At 47.0% G+C, this 20,128-nt stretch overlaps 2 protein-coding genes across 8 annotated transcripts; one reads left to right on the forward strand and one right to left on the reverse strand.

Annotated features, from left to right (window-relative positions):
• The first annotated feature begins 1,193 nt into the window (after window positions 1-1,193).
• Window positions 1,194-2,340, forward strand: Ost4 (oligosaccharyltransferase complex subunit 4, non-catalytic). Its single transcript, XM_005322550.5, has 2 exons — window positions 1,194-1,452; window positions 2,102-2,340. The coding sequence occupies exon 1, from the start codon at window positions 1,316-1,318 to the stop codon at window positions 1,427-1,429; it is 114 nt and encodes a 37-aa protein (XP_005322607.1). The 5' UTR covers window positions 1,194-1,315; the 3' UTR covers window positions 1,430-1,452; window positions 2,102-2,340.
• On the reverse strand, window positions 2,203-20,080 carry Agbl5 (AGBL carboxypeptidase 5). Of its 7 annotated transcripts, XM_005322549.4 has the most exons (16): window positions 19,921-20,080; window positions 18,555-18,821; window positions 18,147-18,318; window positions 17,670-17,833; window positions 16,956-17,133; window positions 16,525-16,703; window positions 15,664-16,120; window positions 15,001-15,170; window positions 14,437-14,572; window positions 13,247-13,449; window positions 12,508-12,722; window positions 5,291-5,446; window positions 4,058-4,170; window positions 3,715-3,761; window positions 3,087-3,220; window positions 2,595-2,736 (listed from the first exon to the last, which is right to left on the reverse strand). In XM_005322549.4, the coding sequence occupies exons 2-15, from the start codon at window positions 18,773-18,775 to the stop codon at window positions 3,172-3,174; spliced, it is 2,460 nt and encodes an 819-aa protein (XP_005322606.2). In that variant the 5' UTR covers window positions 18,776-18,821; window positions 19,921-20,080; the 3' UTR covers window positions 2,595-2,736; window positions 3,087-3,171. The 7 variants fall into 7 exon arrangements, with proteins under 7 accessions (XP_021580279.2, XP_021580277.2, XP_021580278.2 ...); XM_021724604.3 differs by lacking the exon at window positions 3,715-3,761 and having other exon boundaries at window positions 2,203-2,736; XM_021724602.3 differs by lacking the exon at window positions 3,715-3,761 and having other exon boundaries at window positions 2,203-2,736; window positions 3,087-3,310.
• Between the last annotated feature and the right edge of the window lie 48 nt (window positions 20,081-20,128).

The raw sequence follows: 20,128 nt of genomic DNA on the forward strand, positions 1-20,128 counted from the left end.
ACTTTGGGATAGTACAACCCCAGCTCACTGTATATACAGGAGGCAAGTTGTTCCCCTGTCCCAGATGTTCCAGTCCCATACCAGCTCCTGTAGAGTTTTCTTTGGCTCAGGGAAGCATAGGCCTCCCCTGAGCCCTGGCCCCCCTCTACCGCCAAGCAACTGGCTTCCATTACCCCTGACAGCTCCAGAGCAACAGCCCAGCCCCCGGCCCGTCTGGCTCCATGCCGTTCCCTTTTATGGTGAAGCCGAGAAAGCCAGGAATAAGTGGGGGTGGAGAAGAAGGTTCTAGCTGGGCAGAGGGTTGTAGAGCTAGGCTGCTGCTCCCCTCACAAGAGATCCTGGGCCGTCTACCACAGCTACCTCTCCTTTCTCTGCCCGGAACCCAGGATCCCTCTGGCTTGTCCCAGCCCTTCCTCCCCTACCCCCTCCCTCACATCCGGGGGGTGATTTCCCACTTGGCGGAGGTCCCACAGCTTGGTTTTTGATTCCGGGAGGGTCCGCCCTATTTTCTACGCCCACCTCCAGGAGTGGGGTGGAAGTGGGGACCTGGAGAAGGCAGGCTCTGTTCAGATTACAGGCAGATCAGTCTCCTAGGTAGGATGTAGGTCAGAAAGGTTGACAGCAGCAGCCGCATTCCTATTCCCCTTCTGCACCTCTGCACTGCCTCCCACCCAGTCCCCGCCGCCCAAGCCAGGGAGGGGACCGTGAGGGCAGGACACAAAGGAAGCACCTGGCTGGGCCGGGCCGGGCCGGGAAATGAAGGGTGGGCAGCAGTGCGGGGGGCCGGGACAGGAAAGTGGGCCAGAGCTTGCGGGTCAAGCTAAGTCTCCCGCCCGGCCCCGCAGCCCACCCTCGCTCTAATACACTCCTCGGCTCCAGGGAGGCGGCCACCACAGCTTTGCTAACCCCGAGCCCGACCGCCCCAGCTGCGGCCAGCTGTGCCATTAAAGCACGAGGCACGCCTCCGCGGCCCCGCCCACAAGCACAGTTGTCTGTCCCACTGCTGCTCCGCCCCCTGCGCGCGCGCAGAGGGAGCAGACGAGACCGCGGGGCTAGAGAGGTGGTTCCAGCTCGCAGCCCGGCGGAAGTACCTGCTTGGGCCGCAGCTGACGCTACCAAGTTCCGGTCCAAGTCTCCTACCTCCAGCTGGTACGCAGGCAGCGTCGGAGCGGAGTCGAGCTGGTCAGGTGAGAGGCACGCAGGCGCTGTCTCACGGACCAGTCCCAAGTTGGCCGGGTCGCGGGGTCTCAGACTCGCCCTAGAGAGCGCGAGAAGCGTGCCGACCCGAGGCTCAGTCCCTCCCCTTCTCTGCAGGATGATCACAGACGTTCAGCTCGCCATCTTCGCCAACATGCTGGGCGTGTCGCTATTCTTGCTTGTGGTTCTCTATCACTACGTGGCCGTCAACAATCCCAAGAAGCAGGAATGAAAGTGGCGCTTTCTCCGCCCCAGGTAACGGTCGGGGCTGTAGCGCCCAGTCCCCAGAGAGCTGAGTGGAGAGGACCGCGTTAGGGCCTGCAAGGTTCGAAACTTTAAATCCGAAAGTGTCGGGCCAAGCATGAGACAGTCCAGAATTGGGCCCCTTTATCCGCAGAGTACAGTGCTTTGCAGTGTCCTGCTCCTTCCTCCTAAACTTCTCCCTGCGAGGATAGGATAGGATAGGATGGGGTGGGGTGGGGGTATATCCCAATCTTCCTCGGTCCCTATCTTCTTGGGTTTTCCAGTAGCAAGTTGCCCAAGTTGGGGGCATTGGAGGCACTGGCAGCGGTAGAAGCAAAGGTGCCATGAGGATAAGCGTTCTTAAATAGCCGCCACTTTTCCAGGGTTGTTTAGGCTTCTTATTTAGGTAGAATTTTTTTTTTTTGAGCGGGTGAAAAATGTCTTCTATTTCCATATTCTTAAGCCAGAGTCATTGGTTTAGTGGTTGGGTACTGTAGACCCAAGCTAGAAAGAATAAAGTGGGGGTGGGGAGCTTGGGAATCAACCTTAAGTTTGGGTCAGAGATGTAAAGGGGAACAGGTTCACTGGGAGTTGCCTCCAGGATTCCCAGGGGAAAGCTGCAGCATTTTCCTTACCTCAGGTCTTTCCCCCTCTTTTCTAGGGTTCCAGGACATAGTCTGAGGCAAGATGGAGGGTGTGAGGGGCCTTCACACTTCACTTCATCCCTTCTACCCATCACAACATACAAAGCAACTACACCTGGATTTTTCCAAACAACTTTTATTTCCTCAAAGTCTTCCTTAACCCTATGGAACAAGAAGCTGCCACTGAATAGGGCCCAGTATAGGGGCTGCTTTTCTACTCCCTCCCCTCCCCCCAATACAAAAATATAGATATATATTTTTTGTGGTCCCAAAATCTTGTGCTGTGGAGGGAGGGAAGGGGTACAGGTCCCTGTTTTGTCCCATCTCAAGGTAATGCTCTGCAAGGCCTCAGATAGTGGCTGGCATTCCAAAGAGTTATGTTGTAACATGGAATCTGCAGCCCAAGGAGGGGACTATCATATTTCTCACTGTGTTCCCCAACTTTGGGACCCTATCCTGGGCATGGAAGTAAAGGCATTATCAAACCCGGGGAGAAACGGTGAGTGGGGGAGATTTAGGTACAAAACAAACCTCAGGCTGGCCCAAGGGCCCCCTGCTGTAACAAATCCGGGATGGGACATCAGATAGAGTACAGGAAATAGGAGAAAAGGCAGGGGCAGAGCGGGGCCGTGGGGGGCCGGCCTGAGGCATCCTGCAACAGAAAAGAGAGAAGAATCAAGGTTATGGTCTGTTAGCCAGAGGCTGGTAGCTTTAAGAGAAGAGAGGCAGGTTGATGGCTGCACAGAGGTCACATGCTGGAACCTGCTAGCTAGCTCCTAGGCCTTAAGACTCTAACTAGCAGTTGTTTTCTAGTCCTTTTAAATAAACACTGGGGTCATGATGGAATAAAAAATCAGGGACTAGATGCTTAATGAAAGCACATTCAGTCTTTGGGGTTAAAGGGAGTAGGGAAGGATGAAAGTGATCTGGAATGGTAGAAATGGAGATGAGGGGATAGAAGAAATAAGGGGAGGGCTGAGAGAACTGGGTGTAGGTGCTCACCCTGGTATAGCAGGACCGGGTCCCGCCTCTGGCTCACTGCTTTCTCTGGTCCTGGAGATAGGGGATGTGGGGCCTGAAGAGCCTCTTACCCCTCTGCAAGTCGGCGGTGAGCCCCGGCCCAACCTGGGCCTAGCCTGTGTAGACAGGATTAGGCTAAGAGGCTGGGTTCTTCCATGAGCTTTTCTGCTTCTAGGTTTGCCTCTTGAGTTTCCATGCATAAGAGTCTAGTATAGGAGTCAACAGAGGTAGTAGAGCCTTGAATTCTTGGGCATTGTTTCTAGTTGAGAGGATGAGGCAAGATAACAGAACTCCTAGCTTCAGTCCATGACTATGTACTCCAAGTCTTACGTAACTAGCACAAAGGTGGCAGAAGGACCTAGCATTTAGCCTTCATGGGTAAACCATGGCCAAGGCCTGCCTGAGTACAAAAGCACTGTGTAGAAATATGAGGGACTGGTAGACCTCCTTCAGGTCCTTCTAGGCCTCAGCCCCTGCCAGAGCAGCTTAAGCTTCACCCATCCAGTCAGCTTCTGCCTGTACCCAACTTTAGCTAAACTAATATGGGGATCTGGACTGACTTGGAGGTGGTGGCAAGGCTGTTCCTAGGAGCAGCAACCAAATGTGTTACCTGGGGAATCCGGGACCCCTCCTGGCGGAAACTCTCCTCTGGCAGGTCTGGGCAGAAAGAGAGGAGAAGCTAAGGGCAGGGGCAGGGAAAGCCAAAGCTAGCAGGCTGAGGTTGGGGTGCATCTGGCAGGGACAGTGGGTTGGAAGCAAGCAAGACACCTGGCTGATGGGGATTGGGGTGGGGCTGGGCAGATAAGCACTCAGGCACCAGAGCAGCTCCATGATATGGCTGGAAGTAGAGGCTGTAAAGCAGGGCTGAGCATTTTCCCTCCCACTGCCCCGATGATCAGTGCCTTGATGGGTTCTGCCAGACTTCTTATGATGGGGACCAGAGAAAATGTTACCTGCAATCGAGTCCTGATGCAGGGGATCCGAGCGCCAGCCCCTAGCAGACCTTTCCCAATCACCATGACAGCCTCTGGCTTGTCCCCTGAAGATAAGAGTGAGCAGCTACTCCCTAAAGAACAGAGGAAACTGATCATCAAGGTAGGGGCTATGAAGAAAGGAGGTAATTTCCTTTAGATCAGTTTCTCAACTTTGTGTGTGTGTGTGTATACGCGCGCTTTTAGTGCTGGGGATTGAACCTAGGACTTTGTGCATGCTAAGGTAGAACTCTACTGCTGAGCTGTACCCCCAGCCCCCAATCTTCCACTATTGACATTTTGTGTTGGGTAATCCTTTGTAGGAGCTCTTTTGCACATTGTAGGATGATGAGCAGCGTCTACTATATGCAGTTTCCTCCCCAGGCCTCCTCCATTGTTACAACCAAAAAAGTCTCCATATGTTGCTGGGCAAGATCACCCCTGAGTGAAGCTTCACTCTGGTCCAAGAGGGAGAACAGAGAACTTTTGACTAAAAGTAGAATCTACTCAAATTTAAGTACTATATAAATTTATAGACCCTGGGGCCACTCCAATCATATATTTAGGCATTTGAGGATCAAGTCCACTCTATCCAAGACCTGGATTGAGGGCTACCCATTGAATTGACAGGTTGGGAGTAGTGGCTCGGGGTAAGGCAGAAATCAATCCCATCCAGTCCTTTACACATCTGGGTCTATAGCTTAAAAGGAGAGTAGATGGCTTAAGTTTTCTGTGGATGATAGGACACTGCAGTGATGACAGGTGAAAGGCCTATGCTTTTTTTCTTCTCCAGTTTTGTCTTAATGTTGCCCAGCTTCTGGAATCGGGGAACTTGGGTAAGTGGCACTTTGCAGGTAGGAAAAGTCCTCAGGTTCCTCAACTATAAAAATGAGGATTAAATTAGATAGTGTGTATAGCAGTGCCTGGCACATAGTAAACATTCAATAAATGTTATTTTATTTTACAAAGACGACATTTCAGTAAGTCCCAGCCTCCTGTACAAAGGCACAGGTTTAGAGATTTAGGGTACCAGGAGGATAACTGGTGCTCTTGGCTGGAGTGCCTTGTATTATATCAGGTCAAGGGAGCCCAAGTTAGGTGGCAGTGTGGCTAAAGGAATTTCTTCAAGCTTAACTGGGTGCCTGTTCTAAACCCTGGGTGGTAGGGAAGGGAAGAAGCTGGCCAACCCAGATTTCAGTGGCAGTGGGTACAGACCTGATAGACTGAGTGAATTGGGCAGGAGGCAGGAGCCCAGGTTGCGTGAGGAGGCTGGGCCAGTACTAGCAGGAGTTGGGGATGGGGCCAGGCTGCTTGCAGGAGGTCGATGGTTCAGTGGCTGTTGCCTCCGTCTCCTGTCCTGGCTTCGGGGCTCTGAGTGGAAAGGACACAAGCAGGTTAGTCACGCACTATTAGCTAGCCTTCACTGACCTGCTGGCTCCCCTTGGTCAGAATTTGTGTTTGTAAGCTTGTCATCAGACCAGCACCCTTCTTCAGAAGTAACTATACAATGAGTAGAAAGACCTCTAAAATTTATTTTAAAATTTATTCTAAAATCAGTTATTCATTTCTTGGTCTTCATCTTACCAATTCATTCTTTTGGCAGGAAATTATTGAATTTGGCTTCTAAAACTACTTTCCTAGGTTCTCCTCTTACCTCTAACTGCTCCTCTTAAATTGATCTTCCTGCCTCTTAAATGTCCATGTTCCCTACCATTCTGTCCTTAGGTCTCTCTTGTTCTACTTACTCTTATATTCCCAAATCTCTTTCTAGCCCTTTCTCCTGAAATCCAGCTGTACTTGTCCACTGGACATTTCTACCTGGAAGTCCCCTATGACCAAACCAAAACAGTTTCTCCCTCCCTCATTCTTCTTATCTTGGTGAAAAACCTAGAAACCCTGTTTTATCTTTCTACTCCTCCCTTACATTTAGGTTTGTATTTAGTCAAATCCTTATGGTTCTACCTCTGCATTCATCTGAATTCCTCCTTTCTTCTCCCTTGCCATTGTCCAGATATATACAGATCTTTAATTTCCACTCAAATTTTATTTCCCTATTGGTTTCCCCAGCTTGACTATCTTTCTTTTTACCATCCATCCTTTACATAGGTACCACAAATTACTTTTCTAAAACAGAGACCTGGTCAGAAATCACTGTGGCTTAGGCAAGGGGAAGTACCGAATGTCTTTTAAAGGATAAAGTCTAAACCTTTTTACATGGCCCATTCAAAACTCTGCCCAGTGTTGTTCCAATCCACGTATCCTTCGTACAATGCTGACCATCTGATCTCTTATACCCTTTGCTATAGCTCCTGCTGCTACTATTTGTGTAGTTCCTCTAGAATTTCTTTCCCTTTCTAGTGAATCCGACCATCTTCCCTGTCCCATCTCAAATGTTATCTCTGTGAGGCTCCTTGACAATTAGAGAGTTAAAACTAATTGTTCATTGTCCTTTGTTCAATGGCTAGTTGTTGTTCATGGATTCATCATCGCTTGGAGTTTAAAAATACATTTATACTCTGGGGCAACCCTTCCCAAGGCTGGATCCTTACTGCTATCTGTTCTGAAGGGTAAGGTCCCAGTGGGACAGATGGAGAATGGATGGAGTAGGGAGGCTTGCAGATTCAGTAGGTACTTCGTCATCACAGAGAGAAAACTGGTGCCAAATACTTTTTTTTTTTTTTTGGTAGTAATGGAGGTTGAACCCAGGGCCTGGCGCATGTTAGGCAGGCATTTCACCACTGAACCATATCCCCAGCCTCCCAGGCCTCCAGTACTCTTGAACTTCCAGAACCAAGTTCAGTGAGTTACCAGCATGCCAGTGCCCTAACACGTGTTGGGTGTGAAAAGCCTCAGATATAGGAAGTAGGCGACCTCAACTTCGTCTTGTCTAGCTGCAGTAAGCAATAGTAACAGGCAGTATCATGAATACTTCTGAAAGTTTTCCAGATTAAAAAAAGAAGAAGAGCTGGGGTTGTGGCTCAGCAGTGGAGCACTCAACCTAGAATGTGTGAGGCCCTGGGTTTGATTCTCAGCACTACATAAAAACAAATAAAATGAAGGTATTGTGTCCAACTACAACTAAAAAATAAATAGAAGAATTTTAAAAAAGCACAAAGATCTCAGAATGGAAATCATTTTAGCTATGTGAAGTTGTACTGAGGCACTAGGTGCCAATTAAGATTCAAGGTATGTACTCATAAGAGTCAAAAACAACCACACCTTAGAGGCTTGTTTGAGAGTTGGCACAGAGTTACAACAGAAGCCAGAGAGACTTAGCTACAGTCAAATAACCTGAAACATTAGCCACCACCAATGACTTAAGAGATACTCTAAGGCCAAGACTTGGGTAATGCTGTGATTAAAACAAACATCAGAATGATGTGTAGGTGACAGTGCATAGTAGGCAGAAATAATGAAGTTGATTGAGGAAATCACAGATTTGTAGACAATCTGAGAAATATCTATACAGAAAGGCATGCTGAAATCACGTTAAGGGATGAACTCTCATCCCACCCCAAGAAAGGGAGAGAGACTTCGGGACATTATTGGTTATAGTAATAAACTGGACAACACTTCAGAAGTCGTGAAGCAAAATAGGCAAATGATGTAAAAATTGCCAATGCAAAATGGAGAAGGGATCATAGGAAAGAATACTAAGATTGTAACTCAGGAATTCCACCCCAATCAGGGTTTTAGGATGGGGACAAGGTCTGATTTAGGGGAAAGGCTTGCTCTGAAAGTATAAGGTATTTAAAGGTAGCATTTCAACCAATCTTCTCTTAAAAGACTGCCTCAAGACCTGGCCAGGATTGCCTATAATTTGTTAGGGCACACAGTTTCTAGTGTTTTGACTCTTGGCCCCTACTGTAATCTAGGCCTACTTAGTCCCTGTTGAGACAAAAATGAAATGGAGAAGCCCCAATTCTATGTTTTGGTTCTATAGGAATAGCAGCTTAAGGCTGAGTGCAAGAGTGATACATGATCAGCTGTGTGCCCAGAGGTTATAAGACATTTTATGGAATCAGCCAGAGGTTCCATGTTGGGGTGGCAAGACAGTCTGAGGGCTAAGGTCTAAGGGTTAAGCCAAACTGATCTCACCTTGTGAAAGTTAAAATGGATGTTCTAAAGTCTCAATTTAGAATAGGAGTTAGTTGACTTGTGCCTATACCCTGTTTCATCTCCGCAAAAATCTTTAGAACTGTCCCCCATGGAATACCCCAGATCTTATTAAATCCCTGGGATGATCACAGGCCTGGTTTTTGCTCTCTAATTAAAGTTTTTATTCATTCAAAAAATATTTGCCTTCTACCTAATAAAGAGCTAGGCACAGTGCCAGATGCTAAATAGATGTGTTGGGAGACATTTCTTGATACTATAATTTACAGTGGTAAACGTAGAAGCGGCAATGGCAATGCAGGCACTAAGTCCTGTTGACTCCGAGAACCTCTACTCACTGCTGGACATCAGCTGCTCTAACAAAAATTGCCTGTCAGCTGAGCAAAGGCATTAGAGATCAGCAAAGAGTTCTGGTAACCTCAGGTTTAAGTGACAGGTGGGAGGGATAAGAGCAATGGTGGTAGTGACATCTGAAGGCTCCTGCTTTTATACTTTAGCACCTTGTCTTGTCATACCAGCATTCTGCTGGGTAGGCTGGGGAGCCAGGAAGGAAGTTCCAAATTGTTGAATGAGACTATTTCTGGAACTCCAAGCTAGGACTAGAATAAAACAAGTGAAGCACCTAGAATGCAAAAGTGAAGAAGGCACTTGCACAGCCCTGTGAGTACCTACCTGCCTCCCCCTAGTCTTTGCCCTACTTTAATTCATATTTAATGGATATAAGGAAAAAATGTTTTACCTCCCCCACCCCAGCCCCAGCAGGCCCTTCTTTAGCTCTGTACCTGCTTTTGCAAGTTATCTTGAAGGCTTTTGATTTCTCTCAATTCATCACTGCATTAGCTATTCTCCAGTGACAACTACTTCCCCTACATCAACAGCAATCTGAGAAGGTGGTACTTCAGAACATGTTTTGTGGCTAGGGAGAACTAAGTAGAGAAGATTCTGGCACAAAGGTCAGAGGATGCTCGTAGCTAATGTTTACTGAACTTACAACCTTCTGTTCCAGGGCCATTCCTGTTTGCCCCAAGTTGGCTACTGGTTGGCCTTCTAAAATATCCAGCCTCCAGACAGGACCTGTCAAACTAGTGCCCTGAATCTCTGCCTTAAGCTCCTGGTTGAGCTGCCTCAATCTTTTCTGAGATTCACTGGAAGCCCAATCTTGTACTTGTTTTAGCCAATAAGGATAGTAAATTAAATGTACAGTTAAATATATTTTTCTTGAGGTACTGGAAATTGAACCCAGAGCCTCATGCATACTAGTTAGGTGTTCTACCATTTAACTACATACCAAAGCCCTTTTATTTTAAGACAGTGTTTTGCTAAGTTTCCCAGGCTATGCTGGACTTTGTAATCCTCCTACCCCAACCTCCAAGTAGCTGGGATTATAGGCATGTGCCACTGCATCTGGCTGAGTTTCATAATTTTTATCTATTAGTGGAAATTTTCTTATAAATTCACATGTCAAAAAAATCCTTTTCCAAATCAATTCTAATTTGGGGTTGAAAGTGTAGCTCATTTATAGTTAAGATTTCTAAGATATGGGGGTTATGATCTTTCTAGATGGGAAAACAAAATATAGCTAGATATGGCATAGGCCAAAATACCAGATGTATGGAGCAGAAGTGTCACAAAGCAACAGGACAAATAACACAGGACAAAGAAGTTTTCCCAAGAGTTGGTTGAAGATACCATGTCCAAATGGCACATCAGAATGTGGCCCCTATCCCAAACTAGGGTCAGTCTTCCATCCTGCATGCTTAAAAGATAAAACAGCAAAAATCACAGTACCAGCAATGTCCAGGGGAAGAGAGTCAAAATTCCTGGGATCTCACCTTTCAATTCCTTACAGTATCACTGTTTGGTATTATTAGTAACTTATCTTGATTCCTTGATTGTATAGTTTCCTAATTCTTAGAAATATTTTTGCAAATCCTTGGGGTGTCTCTGTACTGGTACTCTTTCTACTTCGAAGCTCATTCCCTGGGGAAACATGCCTTCTCCCTTGATTTTTACCTGGCACCTATATGTGGATCACTCCTAGACCTTCAACCCCTTTGGCTCACCTTTTCTTCAGTCCTTTTCTACCTGCAGGGCATGCATGCATATATATATATATATATATATATCCTAAGGCATCCAAGCAAATCTGAAGTAGATCACTTATCACCCCACCACTACCAAAACAATGTCTTAAATGCCACCCTTACTTCTTTAGCTTGTATCCTTGAAAGCTTCATAGTTCCTCTCTACCCAGGAGTTCTGTTCCTGATCCTGTCATTTCTCATTTCTGGAATGTTTTTATCAAACCATCTACTACTTGTTCTTCAAAACTATTTCTTAACATTCTTTGGTTAATTACTCGTGTTAATCTACCATAGTAGCTCTAAATGTCCTGGATGTTTATGATGTGACTATGCTTGTAAGTTGTATTTACTGTCCTGTTTGCTCTGTTAAGTTCCAAGTCAATCAGCTAGGAATTATTTAGTACTGATGCTGCATATTTTCCATTAGTTATCAGGTGAAGTAACAGAGAAATACAATACACATCCCTCACCTCACGGAGCTCAAAAGTGTTTTTGCATTGGGAGGGGAACTTGGAGGATGTCAATAGAATACTGACTAAACACTGCCTAGAATCCTCCAGTGACAACCTAAAAAAGGCCTTTTCTCTTTGTGGTCAGAGGATAATTTATGATGCTGATGAAGTAATACCCAGGAACCCTGAGTTATGAGCTAGGGAAGGCTGACCAAAAAAGAAAGGAAAAGAAAACCGAAGAAAAATTTCATCCAGATTTAACATGGGAAATTAGTTACAATGGAACATGCAAATGTATCAGCTGGAATAACTCTGCCACTTAATAGCCCTGCAATCTTGGATACTCTTCAACAGCCTAAGTTTCTTTATCAGAAAAATGGAAACATCACCCATCCCACAGGTCCTCATGAGAACTGCATGAAATTATATGAAACTCTCTTGTTTTCTGTTAAATACAATTTAAACATAAGATATCAATATTAGTTTAATACTCTTTCAAATATAGTATGCAAAGTAGTCTATACCAATGAAGACAGAATCTCAAAGAACAGGGTTGGGAATAAAAACTATGAGACTGAATATCAGAATTTGTTTTTTGGGGGGCCACTGGGGATCAAACTCAGGGACACTTTACCACTGAACCATATCCCTACCCCCCCCGCCCCCCTTTTTAAACTTGGAGACGGTCTTGCTAAGTTCCTTAGGGCTTCACCAAGTTGCTGAGGCCGAACTCGAACTTGCAATTCTCCTGCCTCAGCCTCCCAAGTGGCTAGGATTATAAAAGTGTGTCACCACAACTGGCTCAAGAATAGAATATTATAATGGTCAAAACTGGTAAAGGCCATTGCTCCTTCTGGCTTCTCTACAGTCAGATTTACAGCCACTGACCCAGTGCATATCACATCTGTTCAAAAGCTATGTTGCAAACTGAGAGCAAGGATATGCTAAATAAGGATGGGTGTAGGTAGAAGATCACCAAAGCACTTCATTCCAGCTTACAGGCCTCCATATTTAGCCAACTTCTGTAACCCTGATGGCACATACAATACTCATATGATATATAGCGTAATTTGGGGAAGTTGCCCTATTACCAATCTCTCCCCCCTTCACAATCCAGCTTACTTCCAGTTACCTTCTTTTTTTCTCTGTGTAATTTTCTGTGGAAAAATACACAGAAAAAAAAGAATCTTTCATGCAAAACCTAGTGGTAATGATGCAGTTGAGCATTGTGATCACTGATAGAAAGGGCTAGATACTTGATTTGTGAGCCTAGAACAGAAGCTTCTGTAGTTTGTTCCATTTTTCTTTGAAAGAGTTGGAATCCTTATATCACTTTCTGAATAAGCTCTGAAGCCAGGACAATTTCAGCCCATAAAGACCACGACAGGATCCTCCATCTTTATAGTGCTGCAATTTGGATTCTAAGGACATTCTTCTGTACTGCTCCCAAGAAAATACAATGATATTGTCTTTGATGTGGAGCCTCAATGTCTGTATTTGGCACTGCTTCAACTAGTGTTTTGTCCTTGGAAACTTCCCCAGCTCCTAACAAGCTGAAGCCCAGATCCCCAGGTTTCCCCGTGGCCACATGTAACATCCTCTGGAGTCAATGCCGCAGGGAACACGAAGATCGCAGGAGAGGTTGTAGATTCTGCTACAGACTAATTTTATTGATTCACCCCTTGGTCCTGGGCCAAGTGTATGTCTTCAAGCTCTCATTTTCCCCAGCAATGTCCCAAACAACCGAACACCTGCTGCAGGGGCTCCCAGACTGGCTTACCTCTGACAGGACCCAGCACCCGGTGGTTGACCTTTTGGGTGCTAGAGCCCAGGCCTGGCAGCCCTGCAGGCCGACTGCCATGAAAAGGAAAGCTGGGGGAGTTCTTCATCTGTGGAGAATTCTGTTGGCTGCTGCTGCTACCACCAGCACTTGTGCCAGTGCTAAAACTTCGTGCCCGGCTCAAGGTGTTTTCAGAGCAGGAAATGGGCAATACACTGCAAAGAAGCAGATGCCAATCAACTCTGGGTCAGGCTTTCTCAGGGCTTTCCCCAGGGTCTGATGTTCAGTAAAACTTTCACCTTGGGGTAAAAGAACTCATTTAAAGGAAGAAGGGAGGAATTCATCTCCGTAGATGAGGTATTTAACCTGGGGCATACCAGCTAATAGCAGGGCTGTCCTGAGCAGCTTTATCTCCCAATGGATTCCTCCTTTACAGCCCTGGCACTGGCCCTTCCACTTCCTTCAATCAATCATTCACCACCTTTGAAAGTTTAGTGCAAAGTTCTATAATAGGGAGTCCCTTGGCCTGATTTTCAGGTTTCTTAGAAGTATGTAACTCCTGGTGAAAGGGAAGTGGATCCCATCTCAAAAAAATGATCTTGCTAATTCTAATTTACCCAGAAAATTCTCAGCATGTGGTGCTTTTAGAAAGAGGGAAGGAATACAAATCCCATGGAACTCCTAGGTCTAAAGCCTTGCCCACTCTCCTGCCCTCTCCCTGCCATGCTGCTGGTCTTACTTGTTACTTTTGGGTGGAGTTCGAGAGCCTCTCTTCTTGCTGATGCCCATGTTCACAGTGCTGCTGAGGCCTCGGGTGTTTCGTACATGCTTTAGCATCCAGGCCCGTAGATTAGTGAGGCTGCTGTGCTCTGACAGCACAATTCGTGGCCATGGATTACATTCTGCCATGTCCAGAGCTGCAATGGCCATAGCTCGTCCCACCTGTGGGGGATTCCAGTTTGGCTTAGCATCTTGGACCCCTAATCCAGCCTGCTATGTGGGGTGGGTTACATAACACAAAGGAAGGGAAGAAGAGGCCAGACCTAAAATCTGCTCACTGGGTACCCTAAATTTGTGCCTAGATGTTCCCTAACCATTGACTATTTTAGGACACTCATCCATTTTAATAATAAAGGGAGATATTAGGGATTCAACCCAGGTTCACTAAGCTACATCCCCAGTCCTTTTTATTTTTTGAGACAGGGTCTCACTCATTTGCTGAGACTGACCTCAAACTTGCCATCCTCCTGCCTCAGCCTCAGTCACTATGATTATGGATATGTGCTACCAAATCTAATTCCATAATTAATTAATTAATTAATTATGGTACTTGGGATTGAACCCAGGGTACTTTACCACTGAGCTATATCCCCAGTCCTTTATTTTTTTAAATTTTGAGACAGGGCCTTAATTTATATATTGCTGAGACTGGCCTGGAACTTGAGATCATCCCACCCCAGCCTCCCAAATTGCTGGGATTACATGTGTATGCAACCACCCCTGCTGGGACCTCATTTATTATGGCAGGGGCAGATGTGCTTTCTGGCTCACATAAAGGAATTCTAACAGAAGGTGTTAGAATTTCTTTTCTAACCTGAAGCTCTTTCTACTCCCTTTGAACTCCCTAGAATAAGTAGTCACCAAGATCACAATAGTGGGGATACTTTTGAGCCCAGGAGTAAATAAACCTTCCAACAGAATGAGAAAGACCAACTCAGAGGTAAAGAATCTGACTCAGATGTGCTAGAGGATTCTCTGTTCATTCTCTCAATACCCTTATAGTCTATAGGAGCCATGCTCCTATTAACACAGTGGTGAGATGATTACATCAATGAACATCTCTGTAGAGGACCTTAGAGTCAGGTAACAAGAGGGAAGGTCTTTCCAGGTTTGAGGTTCCCCTTTCCCACTTATGCCAAGGATTCATACCTGCTCAAATAGTTCCACAGTGTATCTGGAAGGGAAAGCTGGCGGGGGAGGAGGGCTGGCACGCCCATTGTCGTGGCAGGCAGCAGGGATGCTGTTTACTGAGCGTCCAGTGTTGTAGTTGCATTCAAGTGTGTAGCTAAGACACAAAGACCTTTATCAGTGTCCTGCCTGAATGGATATCATGACAACCACAGGGGCCAGCCCTGTGGTCTAAGAAGATAATTACTTGGAAAAAAGTGAACACAGGTGGAAGGTGCTAACAACCCCTAGTAACTAGCTGTTTACCTTGGCACCACACTATGTACCCAATAAATCCCAGAAAAGGAGAGTCCTAGACTAAAATAATCCTGCTGATTGTAAGGCTCTCTTTTGAAAAGACTTGGATAGTCCTGGTCTCCTCAGGCCCTAAGCTGCCTATTATTTTCTTCATTTTGCTGCACTGGGACTGAACCCAGGGCACTAGGCATGCTAGGCAAATGCTCTACCACTGAGCTACACCCACAGACCCAGGGTATTTTCTTTAGGGAAGCTATCTCCTCAACTAAATACCAGTTTTCACCCAACCTGTGGATTATCCCTGAGGCTTTGTAGATTGCAACACGACCGCTTCCCTCTTTGGATTGGCCATCTCTACGGTCTCGAGCGTACATATTTTTCTCTGAGAAATTGCAGCCCTGGAAGTCAAAGTGGGCTGAATTCAAGGAGATGAGCTTTGGATATAGCATGTTTTCCACCTGTTGAGGGGAGAAAAATGTTCTTAGAAAGAGAGACAGAAAGAAGTGACAAGGGGCAAAGGAGAGATGGCAAGCATATGGCCATGTGACTCATACACAGCAGATACCACTATAACCCTAAAACCGTCAGTAGCAATTAACATTTTAAAAATTTTCAATGTTTGACATTATTTCTAGGTGTTAAGCAGATATAATTCTATCACATTTTAAGTTCTAAGTTTCTTTTCTCCAATAAAATGCAAAATTTTCTTTTCTCTTGGTTCCCCAAACTCTTAAGACTATGATGCTGACAGCATGAACCTCACTCAAAGGCATGATTTAATGGGATTTAATGATACAAGGCCCCGATGCTGATTCTTCTTGGCTCTTTGAAGTTCATATAGAGGCAGTCTGTATAGTACTTCCTTTCAGGCTATGTTTCCTCTCTGTGGCCTAGCCTTTTTTTATAATTACAATGATTCCCACATTCACATGACATCCTTAGGACTCCTACCTGGGTGCTCTCATCACTAAAGCTGTTTCCGTACATGAAGCAGCCCCTTTTGGAAGCATGTCCGTGCAGGTCCACATAGTAAGCAACACCACTCTCTTTGGGGGGAATTGTGTCAGGGGCTGGTGCCTCAAGTTCAGTAGACTGTTCTGGCATAATCCACTCACTGTTGGCCTTCTGTTCCACTGGCTCTGCCTGGGTCCAGGTCTCAGGGTTATCACTGTCAGATAACTGTCCAAGGCGACTTTCATTGTGGAGATTGTTGGCTTTCTCAAGATCAGAAAGAGGAGCATCACAAGGGAGGCGGGGACTGGGCTCGTGTTCAGAGGGACTCTGGGAGTTCAGACGAGAGTGCACATGGTGGTAAAGAAGCACAGCTTTAGCCCCAAAAATGGCCGGGTGCAGGACAGCATCAGGTTTCAGGTACTGACGGTTCAGATTCACTCCCCGTGAATCAGTGCTGTAGGAAAACAGGGACTGAAGCAAGGTCTAGAGGCCTGAGCCAGTGGATGACAAGGAGACTAAGAGATTGACTTATCAAAGAGAGGCTGAAATTGTGCTAGGAAAGAATTACAGACAGGACCCCTCACTGACCTGATGTCAACCTAAGATACCAGAGAAAACTAAGGATAGCACCCTCCACCCATATAGGCCTGCACCTATCCTAGTTTTGCTCCTTCCTAGGAATGCCACTAGATGAAATTCTCCTCTCAGGTCTCTGGAACATCAGATGGGCCTGCCCTTGTTAAGGCGCAAGAGGATTGGGAATACAGGAGAAGCTAGAAGGTAGCAATCTTTCACTGAGGAAAAAATGGCATATAGGAGGACTGGGAGCAATCCAGAAAGGATGGGGAGACTACTTACCGGTAGTGGCCCCGGACCACACCATCAGGATTCAACATGGGAATCAGCTTAAATACAAAAAGGCGGCGTAGGGTTTGGGCCCGGGGGTCATCGGGTCGAAGGATGAAGTCCAGAAAGCCATTGAAGACAAAGCTAGATGGAGTCTCCCCAGGGTGTACTCTGCTGCTTAAGAAGAAGATCTGAGGTGGAGAGGAGAGTAGACAGTTACACTACGGTTCCAATGACACACATCAGGAAGGAGTGGATGAGGCAGAAAAAGCCACTGGACTGCCAGCTGCCTGGGTCTGCAAGTGAAGCAGCAGCTGTCACCCTTGCCTTAGTCTATAGGCTGAGCTAGGTCCAGGATGCCTAGAGAAAACAGCTTTAAGCTAGTCACAGTGTCTGGAGCTACAAAAAGGGCAAAGAACTGCCTTTATGCTCTCCCCACTCACCCTCTTGCCTGTAAAACGGAATGGTCGGGGGGTGCTGGTATCAGGAAACAGCTGCTCTAGTCGGGGCTCTCGATCTTCTCGAAGCCCATGGCAGGAAGTGATTGTTAACAGATCCACACGAAGTCCATCCAGAGAATAGCAAAGGAGCTCCCGGTGGTAATAGATGGTATCCAGGGGGCTGCAGGAATAAAAATAATTACTCCAGAAGTTCCAAAAGACCTAGCAAGAGGTGGGCCTCATCACCAGCCCAAATTTGTAAAATCTGGTCCTTCATCCTAACCTCTTGGCCTCATAGTCCTTCACACTAGGATTTGGGTGGGTTTAGCATTGCTAGGATGCAGACTACAGGACAGAGTGAGTTTATTGTTTTTTCCCCAGTTAATGTCTCCTTAAAAGAGAATACTTTGTGTAGACAGAGACAGTTGCCCTCTGGGGGAACAGATGAGCAATGGCAGTGCTGGTTAAATCACAGATAATTGATAACTGAGCACTAGAATAGTAAGAGGCTTGAACTGGCAGGAAGGAGTGGACTAGATGGGATATACTGAAGTCAAGATCACAAGGAAACACATTTTTCAAAGGTGTCCAAAGTCCCACATTCTGTACAGAGAAAAGACTGATGAAGTTTTGGTGCAGAGATTTTAGGGTAAATTCCAGAAATAGCAGAGGTGCAGATACAGGATGGTATAGAAGGAGTAAGAATGGGGTTGGCACCTGTTATGGGTAGGGTGGTTCTCCAGAAAGCGCTGGTCTAATTGGTTTAGCAAATCCTGGCAGTCACTGTAGGAGAAAGGGTAGCAGAAGGCGAAGAAGGTGGTGGCCCCACGGCCCTCCACAAAACGATGAACAAAGGATAACACAAACTGCGTCTCTGTCATCTGAGGAGCAGAGAAAGAAGAGGGAGGAGCAACATGCCATTTGTGTCAGAACTGAGCTCCTGTTAGGGTCACTAGGAACTGACTTTACACCTTTTTCACCTCTACCAACTTCCTTCCCTCCCTCTGATACTTTCCATTAAGACAACCAGCTCTGTGGGGCTTCCAAAGGCAGGGGCTCACCTTAGCAGTGTAAGGAAAGCTGACACAGTAACCTGGGGTCCCACCTGCCTACTACTCTCTACCAAGAGCGAATTTATTGTTTACTTTCCTCTACTAGCACCCAAGTCCTCTCTCTTCTTCATGGAGAACTTACTTCAAAGGTGGGCCGGTCTCGAATGCGTTCCCAGCGTGGCCGGTAGGGCAGTGTGCGCACAAAGGGGGCCATACCCTGGGAATAAAGTTTGCTTTGCTTGTTCATGTTCATAATGTTGATCTTGATGAGTTTCCCTGGAGTTCCTCCCCGGACACTGAAGTAAAACCATGACCTGAGGGCCAGAGGAGAGATAGGTCATTATATTTGGGAGGTTGGAGATAGGACATGGTGGGAGCCCTGGAGCACACCAAACTGGGAAATGGCTATTTAGCAAGGAGGGGAAGAGGTGAGGAGGGGCTGGAAGAGGAAGGGTATGAACAAGTAAGTCAAATGGCCTCCAACTGAAGCATGGATTTGGGTACCTGAACATGCCTTTTCTCCTTCCACCCTCCGATTCTTTCCTCATACCTGTTCCCGTTCTCAAATTCGGTTTCTGCACAGTCTGGTCGGGTCCACACGTTGAACTCGTAGTCAGGGGAAGAAGCAATGCTAACAGTGGGGGCCGATGCCCCTCCTCCTACTCCTACTCCTTCCCCATCACTAGACACAGATTCCACCTTTTCCACATGGGCTAGGTTCCCTGAATCAAAGCGAGAACTGAACAGCAATCCCCCACAGCGCAGCTCCATGGTGGGGCTGGGAAAGCATCCTCTTGCCCCACTCTGGCCCTGAGAGCTGGGGAAAAGAGGGTTGGGGTAGGAAGGGAGAACAAAAATTAAACATGATTTTTTTGGTATCTCTGGATAAGTGAGAGCTGTTCTTAGGGAGTGTCCTGTGAAGCAAAATGCTCGCTCATTAAAAAATATGGACGTGACCTTCCAGCAAGACCAAGAGAAAAACAATACTCTACCCTATGCTAAGGGTTATGACTGACTTAAAGGGATCCCATTTTGCTATAATGCCTTGTTTTCAAATCAAATAAATATGCAATGGCTAAAGTGTTGAGACAAGAGCAAAGCTTTTTTGCAGTCCAAAGAGTAGAGATTGAGAAATCAGATTTCCCAAAACTAGCCATTACACACTTACCCACAGCACATGGCCATCTTTAGAGATGGCCATTCTGGACCTATTCCAGGAGAACCAAAACTCTTATGTTTGAATGACTCGCTCCCTCCCTTTGCTCCTGTGTCCTCACAAGTATGGACCAGAATTCTGCTGTTGCTTTCCTGGGCCCTGAAGGGCTGATTCATCCCTTTTTTCTTTTCTTTCTTTTTTTTTTTTTTGCTCCTACTCTATGCCTATTATGGACGAAAACTATAAAAGTGTGGTCTGTGCCAAGCCAAAGGAAACTGGGCAGATGCCACCTGCTCACCTAGAGCCCTCAGCTCAGCTCCAGTTAAGGCACGGGTCTGTTTCCATTTCTTGCCCTGTAGACACTGGAACCCCTGCAAAAGCTACCCTGGTAGTTGTGGGTCAGTAACGGGTGTCCTAAACACTGCTAAAAAAGCTGGGCTGGTAGAGTTCCGCCTGGGGGCAAGGGGCGGCTTCGCGACCCCCGAACTCGGGAGGTCCCTCACACTGTCGGGCTTGCCCTATTTGGAGAAACTGGAAGGGTTGAGACAGACACACTGGAGGGGGTGGGAAGGCACGGCCTAGGGGTCAGAGGTGAGGCTACAGAGGGCAGGAGGCTGAGGACGGCCACCCGGCAGCTGGGCAGGCAGGGGCGGGGTCGCCTGTCCCGGCCAGGCCGGGGGCGGGGTGGCCTTCGAGAGGGGCTCGGGCTGGAGGGGCTGCGAGAAGGGGGCGGGGCCGCAATGCACGCAGAGCCCCTCACCTCTCTCCGGGCCGGTGCTCCCGCTCCCTCTCCCGCTAGCGAGGCGGCACCTCGGGCCCCGGCACCCGGGTCCTCCACCCAGGACCCAAACAAAACCCGAGTGCCGCGGTGCCGGGACCCCGCTCTGCCAGGAAACAAGAAGTCTCTCGCCTATTGGCCGCGGCTGCAGCTGGCTACCCGCCCAGTAAAGCGCACTGCCATTGGTCAG

The sequence above is a fragment of the Ictidomys tridecemlineatus genome, chromosome 12 (genome assembly GCF_052094955.1).
Source record: "Ictidomys tridecemlineatus isolate mIctTri1 chromosome 12, mIctTri1.hap1, whole genome shotgun sequence".
NCBI lineage: Eukaryota > Metazoa > Chordata > Mammalia > Rodentia > Sciuridae > Ictidomys > Ictidomys tridecemlineatus.

Excerpts from the sequence above, each read along its gene's own strand:
- Ost4 (XM_005322550.5), top strand. The coding sequence starts at position 1,316 with ATGATCACAGACGTTCAGCTCGCCATCTTCGCCAACATGCTGGGCGTG.
- Agbl5 (XM_021724602.3), bottom strand. The coding sequence starts at position 18,775 with ATGGAGCTGCGCTGTGGGGGATTGCTGTTCAGTTCTCGCTTTGATTCA. Across the intron at positions 17,834-18,146 it reads GAGACCGGCCCACCTTTGAA|ATGACAGAGACGCAGTTTGT; the intron begins GTAAGTTCTCCA and ends TCTGCTCCTCAG. Across the intron at positions 15,171-15,663 it reads TTAGTGATGAGAGCACCCAG|GTGGAAAACATGCTATATCC; the intron begins GTAGGAGTCCTA and ends TCCCCTCAACAG.